At 43.7% G+C, this 23,935-nt stretch overlaps 1 protein-coding gene across 1 annotated transcript in view; it reads right to left on the reverse strand.

Annotated features, from left to right (window-relative positions):
- Positions 1 to 20,656, reverse strand: part of HARS1 (histidyl-tRNA synthetase 1) — a 50,599-nt gene extending 29,943 nt beyond the window's left edge. Inside the window, exons 1-5 of the mRNA XM_040344816.1 lie at positions 20,523 to 20,656; positions 12,305 to 12,394; positions 10,679 to 10,798; positions 3,915 to 4,010; positions 334 to 459 (exon numbers count right to left, since the gene is read on the reverse strand). Of these exons, the coding sequence (XP_040200750.1) occupies positions 334 to 459; positions 3,915 to 4,010; positions 10,679 to 10,798; positions 12,305 to 12,394; positions 20,523 to 20,633 (543 nt within the window). The 5' untranslated portion in view covers positions 20,634 to 20,656. The remainder of the gene's footprint in view (positions 1 to 333; positions 460 to 3,914; positions 4,011 to 10,678; positions 10,799 to 12,304; positions 12,395 to 20,522) is intronic.
- Positions 20,657 to 23,935: the final 3,279 nt, after the last annotated feature.

Below are 23,935 nucleotides of genomic sequence, written 5' to 3' on the forward strand. Positions count from 1 at the left end.
TATATATATATATATATATATATATATATATATATATATATATATATATATATATATATATATATATATATATATATACACACACACATATATTACTATATATATAGATTTTAAAGTAGATCAAAAACAAAGCAACAGCCTTAATGCTACTGCAATCCTACATTGACCTAAACCATAATAAATTATATTTATATACTGCTGTATAAAATAGACCCGACACTGCCAAATAAAAATAAATTAAAAAAAAGACAGCTATAAGACAGATGAGAAATGATCATGCTTTCAATTTTTGGCCCCAATTGTCAGTGTAACATTATGAACACAAGTACTTACACACTGATAGAACTCACGATAGCGGCCTCTGGTCATAGCTGGGTTGTCCCTTCTGTACACTTTGGCTATATGATAACGCTTAATATTTGTGATCTTATTCATTGCCAAGTAACGGGCAAAAGGAACCTACAAGCAGTGTTAAGGAACACGCGTGTTACTTTGTTTATACAAAAGAATATACTATTTAAATTTCCCTTCTTTCAATTCTAATGGCAGAGGTGCTGGTAATCTAAACCTTTCATAAATCCTACTTCTGGTGGCCACCAACGCTTTAAAGACTTCCACACCTTCAGGTTTAAGGGCAATATCCAAGCACCTGGGAGCAGGTAGGGAAGCCACTGTCAGACACAGTCATCTTTGGCCGGCCATAGATTGAATAACTTGGGCACAACCAGCCTGCCAGATTTTACATTTGATTATCGCTAGTGGCTGGTATAGCCACTAGCAATAATCAAGGTCTTCACCCAGCAGGGATGGCTTCCCCCAAGAATACAATGGCTCGATGAGAGGGACTCCCCTGTCAACACTGTCTGTGTTGATGGGGGAATCAAACAAATTTGCTCCGTGTATGGCCTGCATTAGTCAGAGGTGTGTGGGAGAGTAAATGCTGCAGTACATAAAAGTAAGATCCCCATCATGTCTGGCTGATTTTATAAATATGGCCAGCTTAACACTAATTATCTCACAAATGATTCTGGGAGAAGATCTAACAAACATGTTGTGCCCAACTACCAGGTAGCAGAAGAAACACTGGTCCACACCCATTTTTTTTTAAATTTTATGAGAAACTTCAAATGCTAGCTACTGCTGTGCACCATCCAGGTGTCATGCGAGCTTGGTGGAGATCATTGTGCAATACGACCCCAGATGATGTCATTTGTGTGACAAAACGTGCGTCGGATGGAGTGGACGTACAGACGTCATTGCGTTCTGATCCAGGGTGAACGAGCGTTCGCTATTGCCGGCCGGCTTTTTGATACTTATAATTTATTCCTATTAACTCAATGATTGTTGTTATATTTTTCTACATTCACATGGTATGCATAGTCAATATTGTCACTTATATTGGTTTCTATGAATATTGTGGCATACTGATTCATACAGTGGGTCAGCGCGGCTACATTTGGTATATTTTATTGTGCAATACTCCTCCCCCTTTTTTGACTTATCCAACGTCCCCTATTGGCAACAAAGTGGGATGGATGCTCACGCTTTAAGAAGGAGCATAGTTTGGACGGAACAATAACCCCCTAGATATCTTGACACCATGGGGTAGATTCAGATAGAATTTACGCCGGCGTATCCATAGATACGCCGCGTAAATTCAAATCTGTGCCGGCGTATCTACTTTCTGTATTCAGAAAGCTAGATACGCCGACATTAGCCTAAGATACGACTGGCATAAGTCTCTTACGCCCCCGTATCTTAGGGTGCATTCTCACGCTGGCCGCTAGGTGGCGTTCCCGTAGTTTTCAGCGTAGAGTATGCAAATTAGCTACTTACGCCGATTCACAAACGTACGTGCGCCCGGCGGTAGTTTTTTACGTCGTTTGCGTAAGTCGTTTTCGTCGTAACGTTGCTCCTGCTATTAGGAGGCGCAGCCAATGTTAAGTATGGACGTCGTTCCGGCCTCGAAATGTGAAAATTTTAGGTCGTTTGCGTAACTCGTCCGTGAATGGGGCTGGATGCCATTTACGTTCACGTCGAAACCAATGACGTCCTTGCGACGTCATTTAGCGCAATGCACGTCTGGAAATTTTAGGGACTGGCCATGCGCAGTACGTTCGGCGCAGGAACACGCCCAATTTAAATGATCCACGCCCCCTACCCGGATCATTTGAATTAGGCGGGCTTGCGCCGGGGGATTTACGCTACGCCGCAACTTTACAGGCAAGTGCTTTGTGAATCAAGCACTTGCCCGTAAAACTTGCGGCGGCGTAACGTAAATGTCCTACGTTACGCCGCCGCAGATGTGGTGACGTAAAACACAACGACGTGCTGAAAGTTCAATGCTTCCAAGCATGCGTCGACTTCCAACTCATCTTATGTCAATGGCTGCTTTTTAAAATTAATAAGTTAAAGTAATGATAGGAATGTCAAGTGGAAACAAGTTATTTGAGTTGCTAAAAAAAGTTGATCTGATTCCACATCCTAATAATCTGTTTCTCCAGATGAGACTCACAGGGCTGCACATGTCTGATAAAAGCACTTTCACTATTGCTCCAACAGAGGGAAGCAGACATCAGAGTGTATAAAGGAGAGCCTGATAAGGTTACACAGCAACCTCCCTGATGTCCACATGCCTTATCTGATACAAACATGCTCATTCAAAAAAAATGAGCTTTCAGTTTTATAATGTTTGGCGACCGTGCAATTTCTAAGCATTGTCTGTTGTATCAGCACACAAATGCAATTTTTGTTTATGCTTTGTCAACAGCAATCGGGAGGTCTGAGCATTGTAGGAATTAGGGTGCGCTCACACTTGCAAATGTACCCTGGCTGTTAATATGTGAGAAAACCCCAGTGGGGGTACCCGTGATTAGTGGCAAGTGGCAGCCCCGTTGAAAGCAAAGGGAGGCTGCCAGCTTTTGCAGCTATTCACACCCAATCGCATTTAACTGCTCATGCTGTGATGGACATGAAAATGATGGACCCTGGACACAGGTTATCTGGGGCTGCCCTGCTGGGGCTCTCCCCTATAATCACAGCCAGAGGGCATTTGCAAGTGTGAATGCACCCTAAGGCAAGCTACAGGTGATGTCATTTTCAACCTGTGGTTGCAGGAAAGAAAATTGCTCGACTCCCCATTAACACAACCACTGTTCATGTGGGAATTTCTTCCACAGTGCTCTTGTGTTCTGCCAGTGGGGAGCCTTTCATGCCAGCAGAACACAATGATCACTGCCAGCGGCTATAGCTGTCGGCAGTAATTGCATGCAAAATGTCCAGTGGGCTGAAGTTTGAAAATCGATAGATCATCTTCAATAAAACCAGCCTGCCCTTAGATAGATTGAATCTCGGCTAGTCCCTGCTGAACCAGATAAAATTTGATCGATCTATGGCCGGCCTAAAGCACCAAATGTAAGACAAGCAATTCTTCTCATCACTCCTGTATCTGTATCTCCTAGATTAAAACCCTACTCCAGGTCAAAAAAAAACTTTTTTATAGAGCGGTAAAGGGTTAGAATGAATAGAGAAATCTGGTACTTCTATTTATTGTAAAGCGTGTAACCCTTTACTCTCAAACTGGAATCCTGGGTACCTGACCAGCCAATTACCAAGCCTGAGCACTGTCACATGAGAATGGGGCTACAGTCCTTAGCCCTGTGTAAGATTCGATCGGATAGCCATGGAGCTTACAGGTGGCAAGTGAAGCAGAGGATAGATAATTATATGCAGAAGCAGGGGGGTAAAGAGATTAAGTGAACCTGTTTTAAAAGTAATATGTAGACAAAAAGCCACATAAGGTCCAAGTCCACATTGTGACAGCATTACTTGTGTATTTCCTCATGGTTTTACTAATGACATCCATAGTCACCAATGAGTGTTCTCAATAGGACTTTTGCCAAGATGAAGGATACAGTGAGATCGTAACGAAGGGAGAGCAATTCACCACCCTGATCCTTCAGGTCATAAATAAGTTTGGAATCTTCTCCATATTTTCCAGTTAGAGTTTCCTGCAATGTAAAAAAATACATTAAAATACAAACACAACAGTAATAACAGTAACAAACACACATGAATAAGCCTCGGTAAATTCATCAATCCTTGGAACTTTGGTTGTAAAGGTACAATTTTTGTTTTCCTAAATAGCTACCTTAGTGCAGTCCTTCTTCACTTACCTCATCCTTCCATTTTGCTTTTAAATGTCCTTCTCTCCTGTAGTCCAAGGGAGGAGGCGAGCACGACACTCCACACCAGGGAGAAAGTCCCGCATTACTGCGTGGAGTTACAGACAGAAGAACAGGAAGTGAGGATTTCTCAGAAGAAATAAGGACATTTAAAAGCAAAATGGAAGGATGAGGTAAGTGAAGGAGGACTGCACCAAGGTAAAGGAAGCCATTTAGGAAAGAAAAATTGTGCCTTTACAACCCCTTTAAAGGGAACCTGTAAAGTCAGCTCCTTGCTACATAGTGGAATCACACTGCTTTGAGAGGTACCGAGCCAAAACAAGAACGTCTGGACAACTGCTATGCACAAGCTTAATCTATATAAATGATGAAACAAATAGTAAATAGGAATGGCAGGAACTTATAGAATGTCAGCACTTTCTATTTCTGAATGTATCTGCACACCTAGGGTTATTTGTTAAAATGGATTTCAGCAGAAGGGCAAGTCTCTAATTGTCAATGGGGGTTATTTACGAAAGGCAAATCGACTTTGCACTACAAGTGCAAAGTGCACTTGAAATGGCACTGAAAGTGCACTTGGAAGTGCAGTCGCTGTAAATCTGAGGGGTAGATTTAAAATTAGGGGAAGCTCTGCTGATTTTATTATCCAATCATGTGAAAGCTAAAATGCTGATTATTTTCCTTGCATGTCCCCCTCGGATCTACAACGACTGCACGTCCAAGTGCACTTTCAGTGCAATTTCAAGTGCACTTTGCCTTAGGTAAATAACCCCCCATTTCTTTTTTCAGATCAGAAACTGACAAAATTTAATGTCAAAATGACAGCCAGGGAAAGTAGCATTTTTTTTGGAGAGTTCAGTAATGGCAGCTCCAATATCACATTAAAGTGTTCCATTAAAAGATGCTTTAAAGTGGTTGTAAACCCTTATGCCCTGTACACACGATCGGATATCTGATGGAATCTAATCCGATGGATTTTTTCATCAGATATCCGATGAAGCTGACTTTCATCAGTCTTGCCTACACACCATCGGTCACAAATCCAACCGTGTCCAAGCGCGGCGACGTAAAACACTACGAAGTGCTGAGAAAAATTAAGTTCAATGCTTCCGAGCATGCGTTGACTTGATTCCGAGAATGCGTGTATTTTTGACCGATGGACTTCCACTCAGACGATCGTTTTTTTTTCTATCGGTTTTTTATCCATATGAAAAATTTAAAACATGTTCTATTTTTTTTCACTGATGGAAAACAAACCGATGGGGCCCATGCACGATCGGTTCGTCCAAGGAAAACGGTCCATCGGATCGTTTTCATCAGACAAACCGATCATGTGTACAGGGCTTTACAGACCACTTTTACCTACAGGTAAGCCTAGATTAAGGCTTACCTGTAGGTCCAAGAAATATCTCCTAAACCTACACGGTTAAGGAAATATTTTCCAAAAAAAGGGGCACCAATGTCTACGGCACATGCGCACCATAGACAACGGCACAGGCGCACTGAGCGTGCCGTTAGTGAAGGCGATCCTGCTGTCACTAGCAGCTCCAGCGCACATGCGTGGGAGTGACGTCGTCGCTGCTCCGGCCGGTCACATCGATACCCGGAACTCACTCCAGGAGAGATGGCGGCGGTAAAGGAGGTGATCGCGGACCGCTTCGGGGGCTTCAATCTCAGGTAAGTAATTCATAATTAGCTAGTATGCTATGCATACTAGCTCATTATGCCTTTCTCTTGCAGGTTTTTTTTTTCCCCGGATATTTTTTTTTTTTTTTTTTTTTAAAGAGAGTTTACTTCCTCTTTCAGTTATTTTTGCTGGCCTAGCATTAACCCCTAGCGGTATCCCCGAGCGTGACTCGGGGTGGTTTTTCTATGCTACTATCGGTATCCCCAAGTCACGCTCGGGGTAGATGTGCAGAGCTCGCAGCGGCGCGGCTTACCTCGCAGCATCCACAGACAAAGTTACTTACCTTGTCCCTGGATCCTGCGATGCATCCCCGCCGTGTGAGCGAGCGGGTCCTCGCTCGATTCACAGTGTCCCCGTGTGCCGCCGATCTAAGTTCCCTGCGACGTTACGACGCACGGGGGCGGAGAACGGCGCCAAATTAAAAAAAGTAGACAAACACATTACATACAGTACTGTAATCTATAAGATTACAGTATACGGTATGTAAAAAATACACACCCCCCTTGTCCCTAGTGGTCTGCCCAGTGCCCTACATGTTATTTTATATAATAAAAACTGTTCTTTCTGCCTGCAAACTGTAGATTGTCCATAGCAACCAAAAAGTGTCCCTTTATGTCAAAAATGGTTTTAGAGCAGCTAGAAAACAGCGATAATAAATTATAATCACTCGTCATAAAAAATTAGTCATAAAAAAATAAAAGTAATGACAGCGACAATTCTGCAACTGAGAAAATTTCAGTGATTTTGAGTTGATTACATTATTGAATAATTTTTATTATAATTATATTATTATTTGTTATAGTTATTTATAATTATTTATTATATTATAATTTATAATTTTGTTTTTAAAACAAATTCATACCCAGGATGCCTACTAGACTCCTGTTTGGTCAGATTTATTTTTTTTGCAAAATCTTTTTTAGTGAGATTTATATTGACATACAAAACTAGCCCACGCAGGGGCCGAACAGTTGCCCACGCAGGGGCAGTACCCCGGTCGTGACAACATGCCGCAACAGGGCACAACACACATCTTAAACATCCTAACGTAACTTATACTATATTCCCAATGTGGGGAGAGGGTAACTTCAGGATAATCTGTGCTCAAATCGGTATTGACAAAAGAGTGCAGCATGAAAATAGTTGGGTCAATAGCTAACAAACTGCAGACACATTATCTATCTAGGCATTAGCTACTGGATCATTTACCGTGGCGTTGTCATCTAGCCAACAGTTCCATACCTTCTCAAATTTTTGTGGGCATCCCCTGCCCGAGTAGGTGGCCCTGTACAAGGGCAAACTAGCATTTACTAGGCTTTTCTAGAATCTGACAGAAGGGGGAGACGATTGTTTCCAGGTCATCGTAATGGCCTTACGAGCATAATATAGTAACAGGGATATGAGTATCTTCCTGGCTCTAATCACTGACATTTGTTCCACCAGCCCCAACAGACAATATTTAGGATCATAAGGAACAGAAGTCCCAGTGACCCTATTGATCACCTGGAGAACTTCTTTCCAATAATTTTCGATTGCCGGACAGGCCCAAAAAAATGTGGAAAAGGTCACCCTGTCGGCAGGAACAACGCCAGCACTCCGGAGAGTGTGCCCGCGACATCTGGTGCAACCTGTGAGGTGTGTAGTGAGCCCTATGCACAATTTTGTAATGTACTAATTTATCCCTTGCTGAGACCAGAGGGGAGAAGGGAAAGTCCCAAATCTCCCCCCAGTCGTCCTCATCCAGCCCCGGTATATCCCCCACCCATTGCCTGCGGAGGGAGGACAGCTCGGGGCTGGCAGCAACCAACAGGGATCCATAGATCTGAGACGTGGGTTTCTCCAAGTCTTTCACCCGGAGGGTGAATTCAAGTTCAGAGTATACCCTGTTTGGTCAGATTTAAATGAGTTATTCCCAAGAATTGCAGGCCTACAGTATAAAATGCCAAATTTCCTTGCAAAATAATTGTACCGCTTTTGGTACGTAATTCCAGACAGAATCATACCGCCAGGGAGGTTAAGGTCGCTTTAACTGCAAATGATCAAAGTAAAGTTCCAATCTAGCTGTGCTGTCTGGTAGGGATACTTAAGTGGCTGAACAGAATTACAAGTTCTTTGGCAGCTAAAAAAAGTTCATGTGTAAATATTTCTGCTGTGTGTCTAGCTGTTTACCAAACATTCAGATTTAGCGAAAACAGTTTTTACCTCTAAGGCCCCTTTCACACGGGGCGGATCAGTAATGACCCGTAAACCTCCGCTTGCTCAGCGGGCATCGCTCCGTATATCCCCGCTGAGCCAGCGGATGACAGAGCGGTTCACTGCACACTGTGCAGGGACCGCCCTGTCTTTTCCACGCTCTCCCCTATGGGGAGATCGGATAAACACGGACCATGTGTCCGTGTTCATCCGATCCGATGACGGAAGGAAAAATAGGGTTTTCTTCCGTCTGCAGAATCAGATCATTGCGGAGGCGGACGAGATCGGGTGTCAGCGGATGTTCATCTGCTGAAATCCTCGATCTCATAGGGACTAATGTATGTCCCTTTTTCATCCGCACACGGATGGATGAAAAAGCGGACATACGGTCCGCAGGTGTGAAAGGGGCCTTGGATCTCGTCCGCCTCCGCAATGATCCGATTCTGCAGACGGAAGAAAACCCTATTTTTCCTTCCGTCATCGGATCGGATGAACACGGACACACGGTCTGTGTTCATCCGATCCCCCCATAGGGGAGAGCGGAGAAAAGACAGGGCGGTCCCTGCAGTGTGCGGGGACCGCCCTTTCATTACTGATCCGCTCCGTGTGAAAGGGGCCTTACAGCGCACTTTTGTTTGAAGATTAGTTAAACTAAGAGATGTTTACTAAAAACACAAAAGATTTCATCTGCAGCTTGCTACAACGATAAACAAGGTACTATAACTTCCCTGGGACATTAGTACTTAAAATTGTCAGGTTACCAATGACTGTAAAAGCTTACATCTTTACCACGTTAGGCAATTTTTGCCCCCAGGTGGGATTTTGTGTCAATGCACTTGTGGACAATCCTTGGGTTCGCCAGACTGCACACTGTGCACAATCCTTGGGTCCGCCAGACTGCACACTGTGGACAATCCTTGGGTCCGCCAGACTGCACACTGTGGACAATCCTTGGGTCCGCCAGACTGCACACTGTGGACAATCCTTGGGTCCGCCAGACTGCACACTGTGGACAATCCTTGGGTCCGCCAGACTGCACACTGTGGACAATCCTTGGGTCCGCCAGGCTGCACACTGTGGACAATCCTTGGGTCCGCCAGACTGCACACTGTGCACAATCCTTGGGTCCGCCAGACTGCACACTGTGGACAATCCTTGGGTCCGCCAGGCTGCACACTGTGGACAATCCTTGGGTCCGCCAGACTGCACACTGTGGACAATCCTTGGGTCCGCCAGACTGCACACTGTGGACAATCCTTGGGTCCGCCAGACTGCACACTGTGGACAATCCTTGGGGTCCGCCAGACTGCACACTGTGGACAATCCTTGGGTCCGCCAGATTGCACACTCTGGACAATCCTTGGGTCCGCCAGACTGCACACTCTGGACAATCCTTGGGTCCGCCAGACTGCACACTGTGCACAATCCTTGGGTCCGCCAGACTGCACACTGTGCACAATCCTTGGGTCCGCCAGACTGCACACTGTGCACAATCCTTGGGTCCGCCAGACTGCACACTGTGCACAATCCTTGGGTCCGCCAGACTGCACACTGTGCACAATCCTTGGGTCCGCCAGACTGCACACTGTGCACAATCCTTGGGTCCGCCAGACTGCACACTGTGCACAATCCTTGGGGTCCGCCAGACTGCACACTGTGCACAATCCTTGGGTCCGCCAGACTGCACACTGTGCACAATCCTTGGGTCCGCCAGACTGCACACTGTGCACAATCCTTGGGTCCGCCAGACTGCACACTGTGCACAATCCTTGGGTCCGCCAGACTGCACACTGTGGACAATCCTTGGGTCCGCCAGACTGCACACTGTGCACAATCCTTGGGTCCGCCAGACTGCACACTGTGCACAATCCTTGGGTCCGCCAGACTGCACACTGTGCACAATCCTTGGGTCCGCCAGACTGCACACTGTGCACAATCCTTGGGTCCGCCCCCAGCCCACAGACTGCACACTGTGCACAATCCTTGGGTTCGCCAGACTGCACACTGTGCACAATCCTTGGGTCCGCCAGACTGCACACTGTGCACAATCCTTGGGTCCGCCAGACTGCACACTGTGGACAATCCTTGGGTCCGCCAGACTGCACACTGTGGACAATCCTTGGGTCCGCCAGACTGCACACTGTGGACAATCCTTGGGTCCGCCAGACTGCACACTGTGGACAATCCTTGGGTCCGCCAGACTGCACACTGTGAAAAGTTTTTGCGGTCTCCTTTCACTGCTGTATGCTGACTAGCTAAAAAGTAGAGTGGCCCTTTAAAAATAAACCGCAGTCAAGATACAAAATTAATAAAATTAATGCATTATATATCTGGGTGCAGAGTCTGGCAGAAAAAAAAAAAAAATCTAAAACATTTTGAGTCTGAGGCAGAACTTTCCATTTTGGGTGAAGTTACACTTTACTTAAATAAACACCTTAAGATTATTGTTCATTAGGCAACAGTCGAGTCACAGAAAGGTACTTCATAGACCTTTCCTTTGCCACATACTCAGTCCAATTAGTCAATTATGAGCAGTATAAAGAATGTTCCTTAAATGTCTTTGGGAACCTCTATATATGCAAGCAATGCAGGAGAGTTAAGGTTAATCACTCACCTTCAGCTCAAACACTGGAGTGTCAATAGTCTCAGCACCATGGCGTTTGAAACAGTTAATAATGGTGTTAAAAACCTTCTCTCGGATGGCCATCTGTTTGGGGTTATAATCTCTTGTTCCCTGGTAGACAGAATGGACAGCATAAACGGTTACAAAAGAAAGCAGCATTGGTACAGCAACCAAACAAAATCACATATATAATACTGTATATATATATATATATATATATATATATATATATATATATATATATATATATATATATATATATGGGCTGAAGATTCAGGGTCCACATTCAGTGCCCAAAGCAAGTCCTGACATCAACCCGATAGAACACCTTTGGGATGAATTAGAGTGGAGACTGCGAGCCAGGCCTTCTCATCCAACATCGGTGCCTGACCTCACAAATACGCTTCTGGAAAAATTATCAAACATTCCCATAGACACACTCCTAAACCTTGTGGACAGCCTTCCCAGTAGAATTGAAGCAGTAAAAGCTGCAAAAGGGTGGGCCAACTCAATATTAAACTCTATGGACTAAAACCTCGTACACACAATCCGATTTTCCGCAGACAAAGTTTCAGACTTTAGTACGAAGGGCGTTGGCCAGGAATTTGTCTTGCATACAAACAGCAAAGAATTGTCGGCCAACAAACATGAAGGTAGTGACGTACTACGTGTTTTTTCAGCGCCACCCTTTGGGCACCTTCTGCTAATGTAGTGTTTGGTGAGCATTGCTTCTGAGCATGCGTGTTTGTACTTTGGACTTTTGTACACGCGATCGAAAAATTTGACAGCAGACCATTGTCCACAGAAAAATGTAAAGCCTGCCATCCAACTGTCGTCCGCGCAAAATCCGACAATTGTTTGATGGAGCGTACAAACGGCCGGATTGTAGGCCAACACACAATTCCCATTGGAAAATCCGATCGTGTGTACGAGGCTTAAGACTAGGTTGCCAATAAAGTTCATGTGCGTGTAAAGGCAGGTGTCCCAATACTTTTGATAATATAGTGTATATACCCATTTTTTGGTACAATATAAAAAATGATGTTGCATCAAGTAAATAGATAACAAAAAAATGTCAAGATTTAAAATTGTGCATGCCTGTGAAATGGCGTTAAACTACGGTACCTACAATTGTCCATAGGTGATGCTTTAAAAATGTTTACATGCATTTTGGCCTTAGAATTGTTGCTCTCACTCGCTGATGTTCATGGCGATACCTCACACGTGTGGTGCAATCATTGTTTACAGCCATACTAGACTTACACATGCCTTTGCATGTGTGTTTATGCTTGGAAGGACGGGATGCTTTAAAAAAAAAAAAACTAATTTATTTGAATTAATTTTTTACACAACTTTTTGCATTTAACATTATTGCCACCTCAAGCCCCCTTGGGATAGCTTTGGGCTGGTGACAGGTACTCTTTTACTTTTTATGGAGACATCAGAAGTCTTTTAGACCCCCGAGGTCTCCACTGTGCTCCAAATCAGCAAACCAAGCATAGATCAAAGATCGAAACCCTTTACAAGGGTATTTTTCACACCTGGAGTGAGGCTTTGAGATGATGTTACAGCTAAAGAAGATTACACTTTTTTTTTTTAATAACCCTTATACTTTACCTTGGGAGTCTTAAGAACAAACTTATGTTTGCCATCGTCTGTTCCCAAATTTGCCTTGAGTTCAAGCAATTTTGCCACTGCTTCTGCTATCTAAAAAAAAAAAAAAAAAAAAAAATGAAGGAAATTAAACATCATAAAGGCAAAATAGTATTAAAAAAAAAAAAAAAAGAAAAAAAAAAAAATACCGGTACTACTACTTCAACAAAAAATAGACATGTATATGTGCATTCTAATTTACTTGGATGAAATATTTACATTTAGGTTATATAAAGATTTAAACCATTTCATTACCAGGCCGGTTTTTGGTGTCTTGATTGTTTGGATGACAATTACAGGGAATTTTCTGGTGGCATTAATAACCACATTTTACAAAAGTTCTCCTTTCAATAATACCTAAACCTAAGGCATCGGTTTTGGTAGCTTTAGTGGTCACAGGTGAAGGATGAGGAGGGTGCGAGATTTAGTATTGGTCTGTATGTTCCCGTACAGCCAATATTAGAAACATTATAAGTTAGATAAGAAGATGGAGAAAGATCCCGTATGAGTGCCAGGGATAGGTGGGCAGAGGAGAAATGGCACTGGTGATAGGTCCTGCTTCAGAATCTTTAGAACCCATGGCTACTCCCTAAAGAGGCCCACAATTTGTGGCCAAAGTCAGATAGAAGATAATAATCAGATCCTGGGTCTCAAGTTCTGCTTATGTTTAGAAGCAACGTTTTTAGGGATCAGTAAGAAAAAAAAAACTGTTCCTTTTCTTTTTCACATTCAATAGTTTTCATTGATAGAGGTTTCATTTTCTGTTTCTCTTGGGTAGCTGTGGGAGTGGACAACCACCCTGCTCTAGCTAGAACCTGTTTGGTTGAGGTAAATAAGAACGTCTAGATATGAAACTGAGTGTTTGTACTGGGTTCTGCTTCTAAACTTAGAAAAACATTTTGGGGATACCTCTACCAGAAGCATATAAACCATCTTGTAGATCCCTTCTGATTTGATGGGGTTCAAAAAATAACATTTTGAAAATGAATGAATCAACAGCTGATGCAAAAACATTCATTTCCTATTCATAACTATGATTCCTCTCCTTCCTCTGATTTAAGAAGGGGAGTGACCAACAATGGTAACAGCAGCTAAGGTACTGAGCCGCTTGTTTTGGCTCGGTACACAGAGATTTAAAGGGGAGGTTCCGCCGAAATTCATTTTTTTTTTAAAAATCCTTTCTCCCACTTTGTACATATTCAATAATGTACTCACCCATCCCAGGAATCTAGGCGCCAGCATTCCGAATTCCACCAAAAGAATACTTTATATAACACAGAGATGGACGTTTCCATCTTAGCTCCGGGCAGTCTGAAGCCCAACGCGAGTGTCTTCCGGGATGCGGCGAATGCTGTAGTCCCAGCATTCACCGATCTATCCCGCGCATGCGCAGTGTTGATGGCGAGCCGCGCCGTCAACACTGCACAGTTACTGTGACAACGGCGCAGCGTCCTGAAAAGGACTCACCTGCCCCCTTCACAGTAAACACAAGAGCGATCTTTTGTATACCGTTGGTATACAGGTGAGTAATGGCGTTTTCAACAGGTTACCAGAAGTTAAAATGGCGCTATTGTATCCGCCCTCGTCACATGACTGGCTGCAAGAGTCATGTGACTTGCGGAAATCGCACGATATTACAAGACCTGCTGTAGAGATTTCTCTCCCTGAAAACATGACGCTGCATTCCCAAGAAGCATAGCGGCTATGCAAGAACAAATCGACACGCCCAGCCCCGCCGAGACAGACCAGGAAGTGCCTGCTTCACAGCGCCTAAAGAAAGGTACAGAAACGTTTTAAACATTTTTGGATGACGAACGGTTTTTAGGCTGACTGTGCCCTTGTGTTTAACGTGAACTTGTTAGATAGGGTGAACTTCCACTTTAAAGGAATACTAGCGCTGGGGAAAAACCAGTGCTTTGTTTATAAACAAACAAACTTTTTGTTTAGAACACATGATACACACAAACACAACTAATTATCACAAAATGTTATGGCAGATCATTTCATACTGATTGTCACACAGATACCATTTTAAGGAGCTTGTAATTCTGTTATGTCTGATATATTATAAATAGTGGGTAATGCTCTTTAAAGGGACACTAAAGGTTCCCATTTAAAAAAACAAAAAAAACATGTTATACTTACCTCCACTGTGCAGCTCGTTTTGCACAGAGTGGCCCCGATCCACGTTTTTTGGGGTCCCTCGGTGGCTGTCTCGGCTCCTCCCCGCAAGAACTAAACCCCTTCATGGGAGCCCTCTCCCATGGGGGTTCGTTTTTGCGGGCGCGCTCCAGTGATACAGAATGAGTGGAGAAGAGGACGTTGAGGGCAAGCACAGCCGGTGAACAGGCTCAGGTAATTAAACCAGGGGGGCTGGGGGGCCTGTCATTGCCAGGTGCATTAAGGTTAAAAAAAATGAACCTTTACAACCTCTTTAATCACTTTACTTTACAATGGCTTTTGAGTGTGGGTACCCACAATTTACTGTACCATCTAAAATATCGTGTGCAAGCACATGTATAAAATATGCAAAATTTAATTTAAAATTACAATGCAGATATTAAACAGGAACTCCCTACAAACAGCCGAATACACTGTTCAAAAACATACAAATCTATTGTATTAGATGCAATTTACAAGCCGACCTCAATGCTCTGTCTAATTGGGCGACTGAGTGGCAGATGAGGTTTAATGTTGATAAATGTAAAGTTATGCACTTAGGGGCTAAGAATATGCATGCATCATACATACTAGGGGGGAGTACAACTGGGGGGGGTCTGTAGTGGAGAAGGATCTGGGGGTTTTAGTTGATCATAAGCTCAATAATGGCATGCAATGCCAAGCTGCGGTTTCCAAAGCGAGCAAAGTCCTTTCTTGTATTAAGAGAGGTATGGACTCCAGAGACAGAGATATAATTTTGCCCCTGTACAAATCATTAGTAAGACCTCATCTGGAATATGCAGTTCAGTTTTGGGCACCAGTTCTCAAAAAAGGACATCGGAGAACTGGAGAAAGTGCAGAGAAGGGCAACCAAACTGATAAGTGGCATGGAGGAGCTCAGCTATGAGGAAAGATTAGAGGAACTGAATTTATTCACTCTTGAGAAGAGGAGAATAAGGGGGGATATGATCAACATGTACAAATATATATGAGGTCCATACAGTGAACTTGGTGTTGAGTTATTCACTTTACGGTCATCACTGAGGACAAGGGGGCACTCTTTACGTCTAGAGGAAAAGAGATTTCACCTCCAAATACGGAAAGGTTTTTTCACAGTAAGAGCTGTGAAAATGTGGAACAGACTCCCTCCAGAGGTGGTTCTGGCCAGTTCAGTAGATTGCTTTAAGAAAGGCCTGGATTCTTTCCTAAATGTACAGAATATAACTGAGTACTAAGATTTGTAGGTAAAGTTGATCCAGGGTAAATCCGATTGCCTCTCGGGGGATCAGGAAGGAATTTTTTTCCCCTGCTGTAGCAAATTGGATCATGCTCTGCTGGGGTTTTTTGCCTTCCTCTGGATCAACTGTGGGTATGGAGTTGGGTGTATAGGATTTTACTGTGTTTTTTATTTTGTTTGTTTATTTTTTGTGGTTGAACTGGATGGACTTGTGTCTTTTTTCAACCTGACTAACTATGTAACTATGTAACTATAAGCAATCATAATTTTGCTCAGCCATTATCAATAAGGCATTAATGAAAGGACAAGAAATGGCTCCTCCAGGTTTAACTTCACAGAACAGATGTTACTATTCAGTAAGGCCGTGTACACACGGGCAAACATGTACGATGAAACCGGTCTGCCGGACCGTTTTCACCGTACATGTCTGCCCGGGGATTTCTGTACGATGGCTGTACTAACCATCGTACAGAAATCCGCCCGTAAACAATACGCGTGGCGTGTCCGCGGTGTCGCCGCGACGATGATGCGGCGACGTGGGCGGGCCTGCCAGTTAAATGCTTCCACGCATGCGTCGAAGTCATTCGACGCATGCGAGGGATGGCGGGCGCTCGGACATGTACGGTAGGTCTGTACAGACGACCGAACATGTCCGAGCGGGCAGGATTCCAGCGGACGGTTTTAAAACAAGTCCAGGAATATTTGTCCGCTGGGAAAAGGCCCGGCGGGCAAATGTTTGCTGGAATCCTGCACGCTCGGGCCTACACACGACCGAACATGTCTGCTGAAACTGGCCCGCAGACCAGTTTCAGCAGACATGTTCGGTCGTCTGTACGGGGCCTAAGTAGATGGTGAGGTGAAACGGGAAGCTGTATGCTCAATCAGATAGGTGGGTCCCATACCTGGTTGTGCAGTGTGGCAGAAGTATGCAGCACAATAAGAGTGGCTGACCAGAATTACAAATTCTTTGACAAGTAAAGCATATGAATGGACAGTGATTCAGTGGTTAATACCAATACAACTCTGGAGTTCTTGGTTTAAATCCCATTCAAAACCCCATCGGCATGGAGTTTGCATTTTCTCTTGTGCTTGCGTGTGTTTCCTCCCACACTCCAGACAGGCTGGTAGATTAACTGGCTCCTGTATAAATTGTCCCTAATATATGTGAGTATGCAAGAGAGGGTTCATTAGATTGTAAGCTCCTTGAGAACAGGACTGATGCGATTGTACTCTATGTAAAGGCAATGCTTAAAAGGTCAGTGCTTTACAAATGCCTGCAATGACAACATCATGTGTATATGAAGTGATGTACCCGGAGTTCCCTTTTACATTTGCCACTTATTAATATGTTTGCACAGCTCAATTAAAGGGGTTGTAAAGGTTAGTTTTTTTTATTTTCTTAATAGGTTCCTTTAAGCTAGTGCATTGTTGGTTCACTTACCTTTTCCTTCGATTTCCCTTCTAAATGTTTTTTTTCTTTGTCTGAATTTCTCACTTCCTGTTCCTCCTCAGTAACCTGTTCTGGGTACTAACCCCCAGCCAGATGATGAGGGCAAGCTTACTGAGGAGAAACAGGAAGTGAGAAATTCAGACAAAGAAAATAAACATTTAGAAGGGAAATCGAAGGAAAAGGTAAGTGAACCAACAATGCACTAGCTTAAAGTGGAGGTTCACCCAAAAGATTTATTTTTTAACATTACATTCAGCCGAGTTGTCCTAATGACAATCGGCTGTTTTTTTTTTTTTCTTTTTCGTACAGACCGTATTTTCACCGCTGCTTCCGGGTATGTCTTCTGCGGGACTGGGCGTTCCTATCTGATTGACAGGCTTCCGACCGTCGCATACTACGCATCACTAATTGCAGAAAGAAGCCGAACGTCGGTGCGTAGAGCTGCACCGACGTTCGGCTTTTTTCGGCAACTCGTGATGCGCTGTATGTGACGGTCGGAAGCCTGTCAATCAGATAGGAACGCCCAGTCCCGCAGAAGACATACCCGCAAGCGGCGGTGAAAATACGGTATGTACGGGAAAAAAAAGTATAAAACAGCCGATTGTCATTAGGACAACTCGGCTGAATGTAATGTTAAAAATTCTTTTTTGGGTGAACCCCCGCTTTAAAGGAACCAATTTAGAAAATAAAAAACGAACCTTTACAACCCCTTTAATTGTCAAGAATGACCTGACCTACCACCCCGATTGCCCCTCAACCCTGCATTAGTCTGAAGTTTAGTTCATTAAACACTGCATTCACTCCTATCTCCATATAACTGAAGCTTTGGACAAGTTTACAGTTGAACACACCCAGCACAAGTGATATGGGAGAGAAGTACACAGTTCCTCTTCCATAAACCTGTCCTGAAAAGCTACGGTAATTACTACCTCTCCACGGAGGGAGCATCATGGGACAATAATGTCCAGTAAGATGATGAAACCTACAGCCAGTATTACACAATCCCTCCATGATAAATCGCACACGAAGGCAGCAGTCACACATTATTAGGCTTCAGTCACACCAATGCATTTTTTCGTGCCTTTTGCAGAAACGCAGCACAATATTTAACATGAGTTTCTGTGGAACACATACACGTCAATTCATTTTGTGCCTCTTCGTTTACGGAAAAGACCAGTGCCTTTATGCAAAACGCTGCTTTTTTTGGTTCAATAGACTTTATTGGAGAAGCTGCAGAAAAGCATGTTGTGAGTTTTTTTCACGCATTTTGCACTTTTAAATCTGCCCAACAACAAATTTGCCTTAATAAAAAAAAAAAAAAAAAAGGCATTAAACAAAAAAAAAAGAAAAAACACACAAATCGTTGCACAATCGCTGTAAAATAAATTCAAAAAGCATTGCAGAAAAAACGCTCAAAAGCAAAATGCATAAATGTGAATAAAGTCTTGCATGTGATTTTGGAGCTTTTTCTCCAGGCATATGCAGGCTTGGCTTGAGCATTTTTAATTTAGCCAATTGAAAGCTAGTTAGTAGGATGAGGTAAAGGATCAGGAGAACGCAAATTTTATGGCGCTTCCATTGAAGTCTATGGGACCAAAAATGCCCTAATCTAAGGATGAAGGACATACAAGTCTGCCATTACTGCTAATCTAATGTCCCCCCTGTCAGTGATTGGATGATCAGGGGGACATATGATGATCAGTGAATGGATGATCAGGGGGACATATGATGATCAGTCATTGGATGATCAGGGGGACATATGATGATCAGTGATTGGATGATCAGGGGGGCGTATGATGATCAGGGGGATGTAGGATGATCAGTGATTGGATGCTCAGGGGGACGTATGATGATCAGTGATTGGATGCTCAGGGGGACGCATGATGATCAGTGATTGGATGATCAGGGGGACGTATGATGATCAGAGATTGGATGCTCAGGGGGACGTATGATGATCAGTGATTGGATGCTCAGGGGGACGTATGATGATCAGTGATTGGATGATCAGGGGGACGTATGATGATCAGAGATTGGATGCTCAGGGGGACGTATGATGATCAGTGATTGGATGATCAGGGGGACGTATGATGATCAGTGAATGGATGATCAGGGGGACGTATGATGATCAGTGAATGGATGATCAGGGGGACGTATGATGATCAGTGATTGGATGATCAGGGGGACGTATGATGATCAGTGATTGGATGATCAGGGGGACGTATGATGATCAGTGAATGGATGATCAGGGGGACGTATGATGATCAGTGAATGGATGATCAGGGGGACGTATGATGATCAGTGAATGGATGATCAGGGGGACGTATGATGATCAGTGAATGGATGATCAGGGGGACGTATGATGATCAGTGAATGGATGATCAGGGGGACATATGATGATCAGTGAATAGATAGATGATCAGGGGGATGTAGGATGATCAGTGATTGGATGCTCAGGGGGACGTATGATGATCAGTGATTGGATGCTCAGGGGGACTTATGATGATCAGTGATTGGATGCTTAGGGGGACGTATGATGATCAGTGATTGGATGATCAGGGAGACGTATGATGATCAGTGAATGGATGATCAGGGGGACGTATGATGATCAGTGAATAGATAGATGATCAGGGGGATGTAGGATGATCAGTGATTGGATGCTCAGGGGGACGTATGATGATCAGTGATTGGATGATCAGGGGGACGTATGATGATCAGTGAATGGATGATCAGGGGGACGTATGATGATCAGTGATTGGATGCTCAGGGGGACGTATGATGATCAGTGATTGGATGCTCAGGGGACGTATGATGATCAGTGATTGGATGCTCAGGGGGACGTATGATGATCAGTGATTGGATGCTCAGGGGGACGTATGATGATCAGTGATTGGATGCTCAGGGGGACGTATGATGGTCAGTGATTGGATGCTCAGGGGGACGTTTGATGGTCAGTGATTGGATGCTCAGGGGGACGTATGATGATCAGTGATTGGATGCTCAGGGGGACGTATGATGATCAGTGATTGGATGCTCAGGGGGACGTATGATGATCAGTGAATGCTCAGCACACAGTGACAGCCACATGGTGATGCTGTCTATGCCAATATAACCAATACTGCCTGAGTCTGCCTGCTCTCTCCGTATATACCATGTATCAGCTTTATATACATGCCATTTCTTTTCCCTGTACTCCCCTATCCGGACAAGGCCCATTAGACCCCGGAGAGTCGTATACCTTCCTGGGACTCCAAACTCAGCCCTCCCCGGCTCGTACAGCCACTTCACACCCCAGCGTCAACTACAGCTTGTCTGCTAAACCTGTGTCCGTCTCCTACCTCCTCCGAGCTGGCCTTCTCCTGCTTCAGCTTCCTCACTTTCTCTCCCTGTAAGGCTACAGCCTGCTCCACCTCCGCTCTATCCGCCATGGTGACAAGAGAAGCCGGCATGGACGAGCGCGCATGCGCAGCATGCTCACACTGTAGGGAAAGCGCTGACGCTAATGGAGAGGCTGGACCATCTCCGGGAGCATACAGTAGGGCTCATACTCCCTCTGGTGGCCACTGCTTGAAATTGCAAGCTGGTAGGTGATGCCATGCAGTCACAGATTGTGAATGTAGGCAACTGACACTGGTTCCTAAATACTACAATTGCTCTGGATTTTTTTTTGAATGTTATTATTATTATTATTATTATTATTATTATTATTATTATTAGCACCCTTTTATTATTTATTTTATTATTATTATTAGCACTTTTTTGCTTTGTAAAAAAAAAGCTTTTTATTGTATTGTCAACTGTCATTGTTTGCAAGGGACAGGCTTTTTGGTACGCATTTATGGAAATTCTACCTCCTGAAAATATCACTGGATTTGATTACTGATATAAGGCTCAATACACAAAGTTTACACCCCAGGATAAGGATATGGCCTTTCAAAAAAAGTGACAGTTATTTTCAGTTAAAGAGGAACTTAGCAGGAATTGTAAACTTAAAGAGGAACTGCAGTCTGCTCACATAATTTGTAATAAAAATATCGTTGCCATTCTGAAGCGTCCCTCCAACCACTTTGCATATTATTTTATATATACTGGGATTCTGTACTTGCCAAATATGCTGCAGAAATCTCCATCCACTGAGTCTGACTGCAACCATTTTAACTGTGGGCAGCTGAAGCTGCTGCCTGTTTACTTCCTGGATTTACATAGAGGCACACTTCGAGCTCTGCAGTCGTGCAGGTCTCATTGGCCCTCTTATGACTCACCCCCACTCCTTCCTGGCAAATTCTCACAGAGTGAGAGAGAGATCTGTGCATGATGTCATAAGCCTAGGCTTTTTACCAGACAAGAAAGAGGAAGTGGGCTGTATAAGGTATTTACTGTCAGAAAAAATATATTTTACTATCCAAAGTAAAATCAACAAGGGCAGAAGATTTAATAGATGGAAAGATGTAAAAATTACCGAAGGTCCACTTTAAGGCCCCTTTAACACTGGGTCGTGGGTGCAACGGCAGTAAAGCGCCGATATTTTTAGCGGAGCTTTACCGTCAATTTTGTAGCGCTATTTGGCTGCTAGCAGGGTGCTTTTAACCCCCGCTAGCAGTCGAGAAAGGGTTAAAACCACCTGCAGCAGTGCTTTGCCGGCGGTTTGGCCGTGCTGCCCATTGATTTCAATAGGCAGGGAAGCTTTAGGAGCGGTGTATTCACCGCTCCTAATGCACTGCAAAGATTCTGCTAGCAGGACTTTTTTTACCGTCCTGCTAGCGCACCGCTCCAGTGTGAGAGCCCTTGGGGGTTTCACATTGGAGAGACAGCAGCGGCTCTTTCAGGGCGCTTTGCAGGCGCTATTTTTAGTGTTATAGCGCCTCAGTGTGAAAGGGGTCTAACCAATTTTTGTATTGTAAACTGTCATTGTTTGCAAGGGACAGGCTATTTGGTACACATTTATTGAAATTCTACCTCCTGAAAATATCACTGGATTAGATTACTAATATGAGGCTCAATTCACAAAACTAAAACCCCAGGATATGGATATATCTTTTTTTTTTAAGTGACAGTTATCATCAGTTAAAGAGGAAATTCATAAGAATTGTAACCTTAAATTAAAGAAGTAAACTCACTGATTTAACAGTTTTCCAAAATTCTTACATTCAAGGCATGCGTGAATAACTGAACTGCCACAGTTGCTTGTGCTCTCAACTGAACTGTCAAGCCTGATGTCATAGCTGATTACATGTGCAGCATTATGGCAACTACATACAGGGCTGGTGCAAGAATTTTTGACATCCTAGGCAAAATCTAATTTTGCCGCCCCCTGGCTCCACCCCTGACTCCACACTTTTTGCCCTGCCCATGCATACCCCAACTTTTTAATAAAGTGCCTATCAAATGCAGCCTCACCAGCGCCCATCAACTGCAGCATCACCAGCGCCCATCAAATGCAGCCTTACCAGCGCCCATCAATGCAGCCTACCAGTGCCCATCAATGAATGTTTGCTTGCTTCCATTCATTCGGGAGTTGGGACACAGACACAGTCCTCTGCTGCCGCTGTGCCTCTGCCACTATGTACGAATAGAGCGGTGGCTGCCTGCTGATGCTGAGACTTATTTGCAGAGAGTAGGAACATCAGTGGCCGGGGCACCCTAGGCAGCATTGCGCCCTAGGCGGCTGCCTAGTTTGCCTAGTGGTAGCATTGGACTACATATACATATCAAACACCGACGATGTTCTGTCAAAATAGCCAACTACATCACTTCCGGTGCGGCTGAGTCATGATCAGCTGGCGTGGCATCAACACTGTGCATGCACAGATCGTCTGGGGTTGAGGAAAATTATAGAACACCGCCATGTTGGTACACCTTAAACATTTCTGATTCCCCGTCCTATTGGTAAACTCTGGACCAGCTGATCTTCCCCTATAGTTCTAGGAAAGGATCTTTGCTGACAGGCCACTATGTTATTTATAATACAATTTTAGAGAGCAGACGTTGTTTACCTGACTTTACCAATAGGACGGGGAATCAGAAACACTGCCATGTTAGCACACCTAAAAAATTTAGTATTTCCCGTCCTATTGGTAAAGTCGGGTAAACAGCGGCTGCTCACTGGAATTTTATTATAACATGGTGGCCTGTCAGCAAGAACCCTTTCTTAGATCTATAGAAGAAGATCAGCTGGTTCCAAGTTTACCAATAGGACGGGGAATCGGAAATGTTTTAGGTGTGCCAACATGGTGGTGTTCTATAATTTTCCTCGACCTCCGACGCTCTGCATATGCGCATTGTTGAAGTCACACCAGCTGATCGTGACTCAGATAGGAGGGTTTAGTTCCACTATAAGGACCATTTCTCGCTATAGGCCATGACCTTCATTTTTTCACATAAAATCACAGCTGAGGCACATAGAAAAGGATTGCTTTTTTTATATGCGTTGTTTACAACACAACAGTGATATGCAGTATGGCACTTTGCAGAAAAATGCAACATATGCCAAATGGTTTTTACAGCACACATAGTGTGGCGGAGATGATTCTAAAATCCCTATTTTCAAATTGGGCTAATTATTTTTATTATTAGAATCACTGAAATGTTTCTCTTTCCTATATTCCTTATACTGTTTTTACACGCATTATGCATATGTATGTATGGGTATGTCACAATAAGTGTTTATTTTCCTTGATAAGATTTGTCAGATATGAAATTAGGTTTTAAAAGTAATGAACTCAGCATTGAAAATACAAAGGACATGTTATTG

The sequence above is a fragment of the Rana temporaria genome, chromosome 3 (genome assembly GCF_905171775.1).
Source record: "Rana temporaria chromosome 3, aRanTem1.1, whole genome shotgun sequence".
Lineage (NCBI taxonomy): Eukaryota > Metazoa > Chordata > Amphibia > Anura > Ranidae > Rana > Rana temporaria.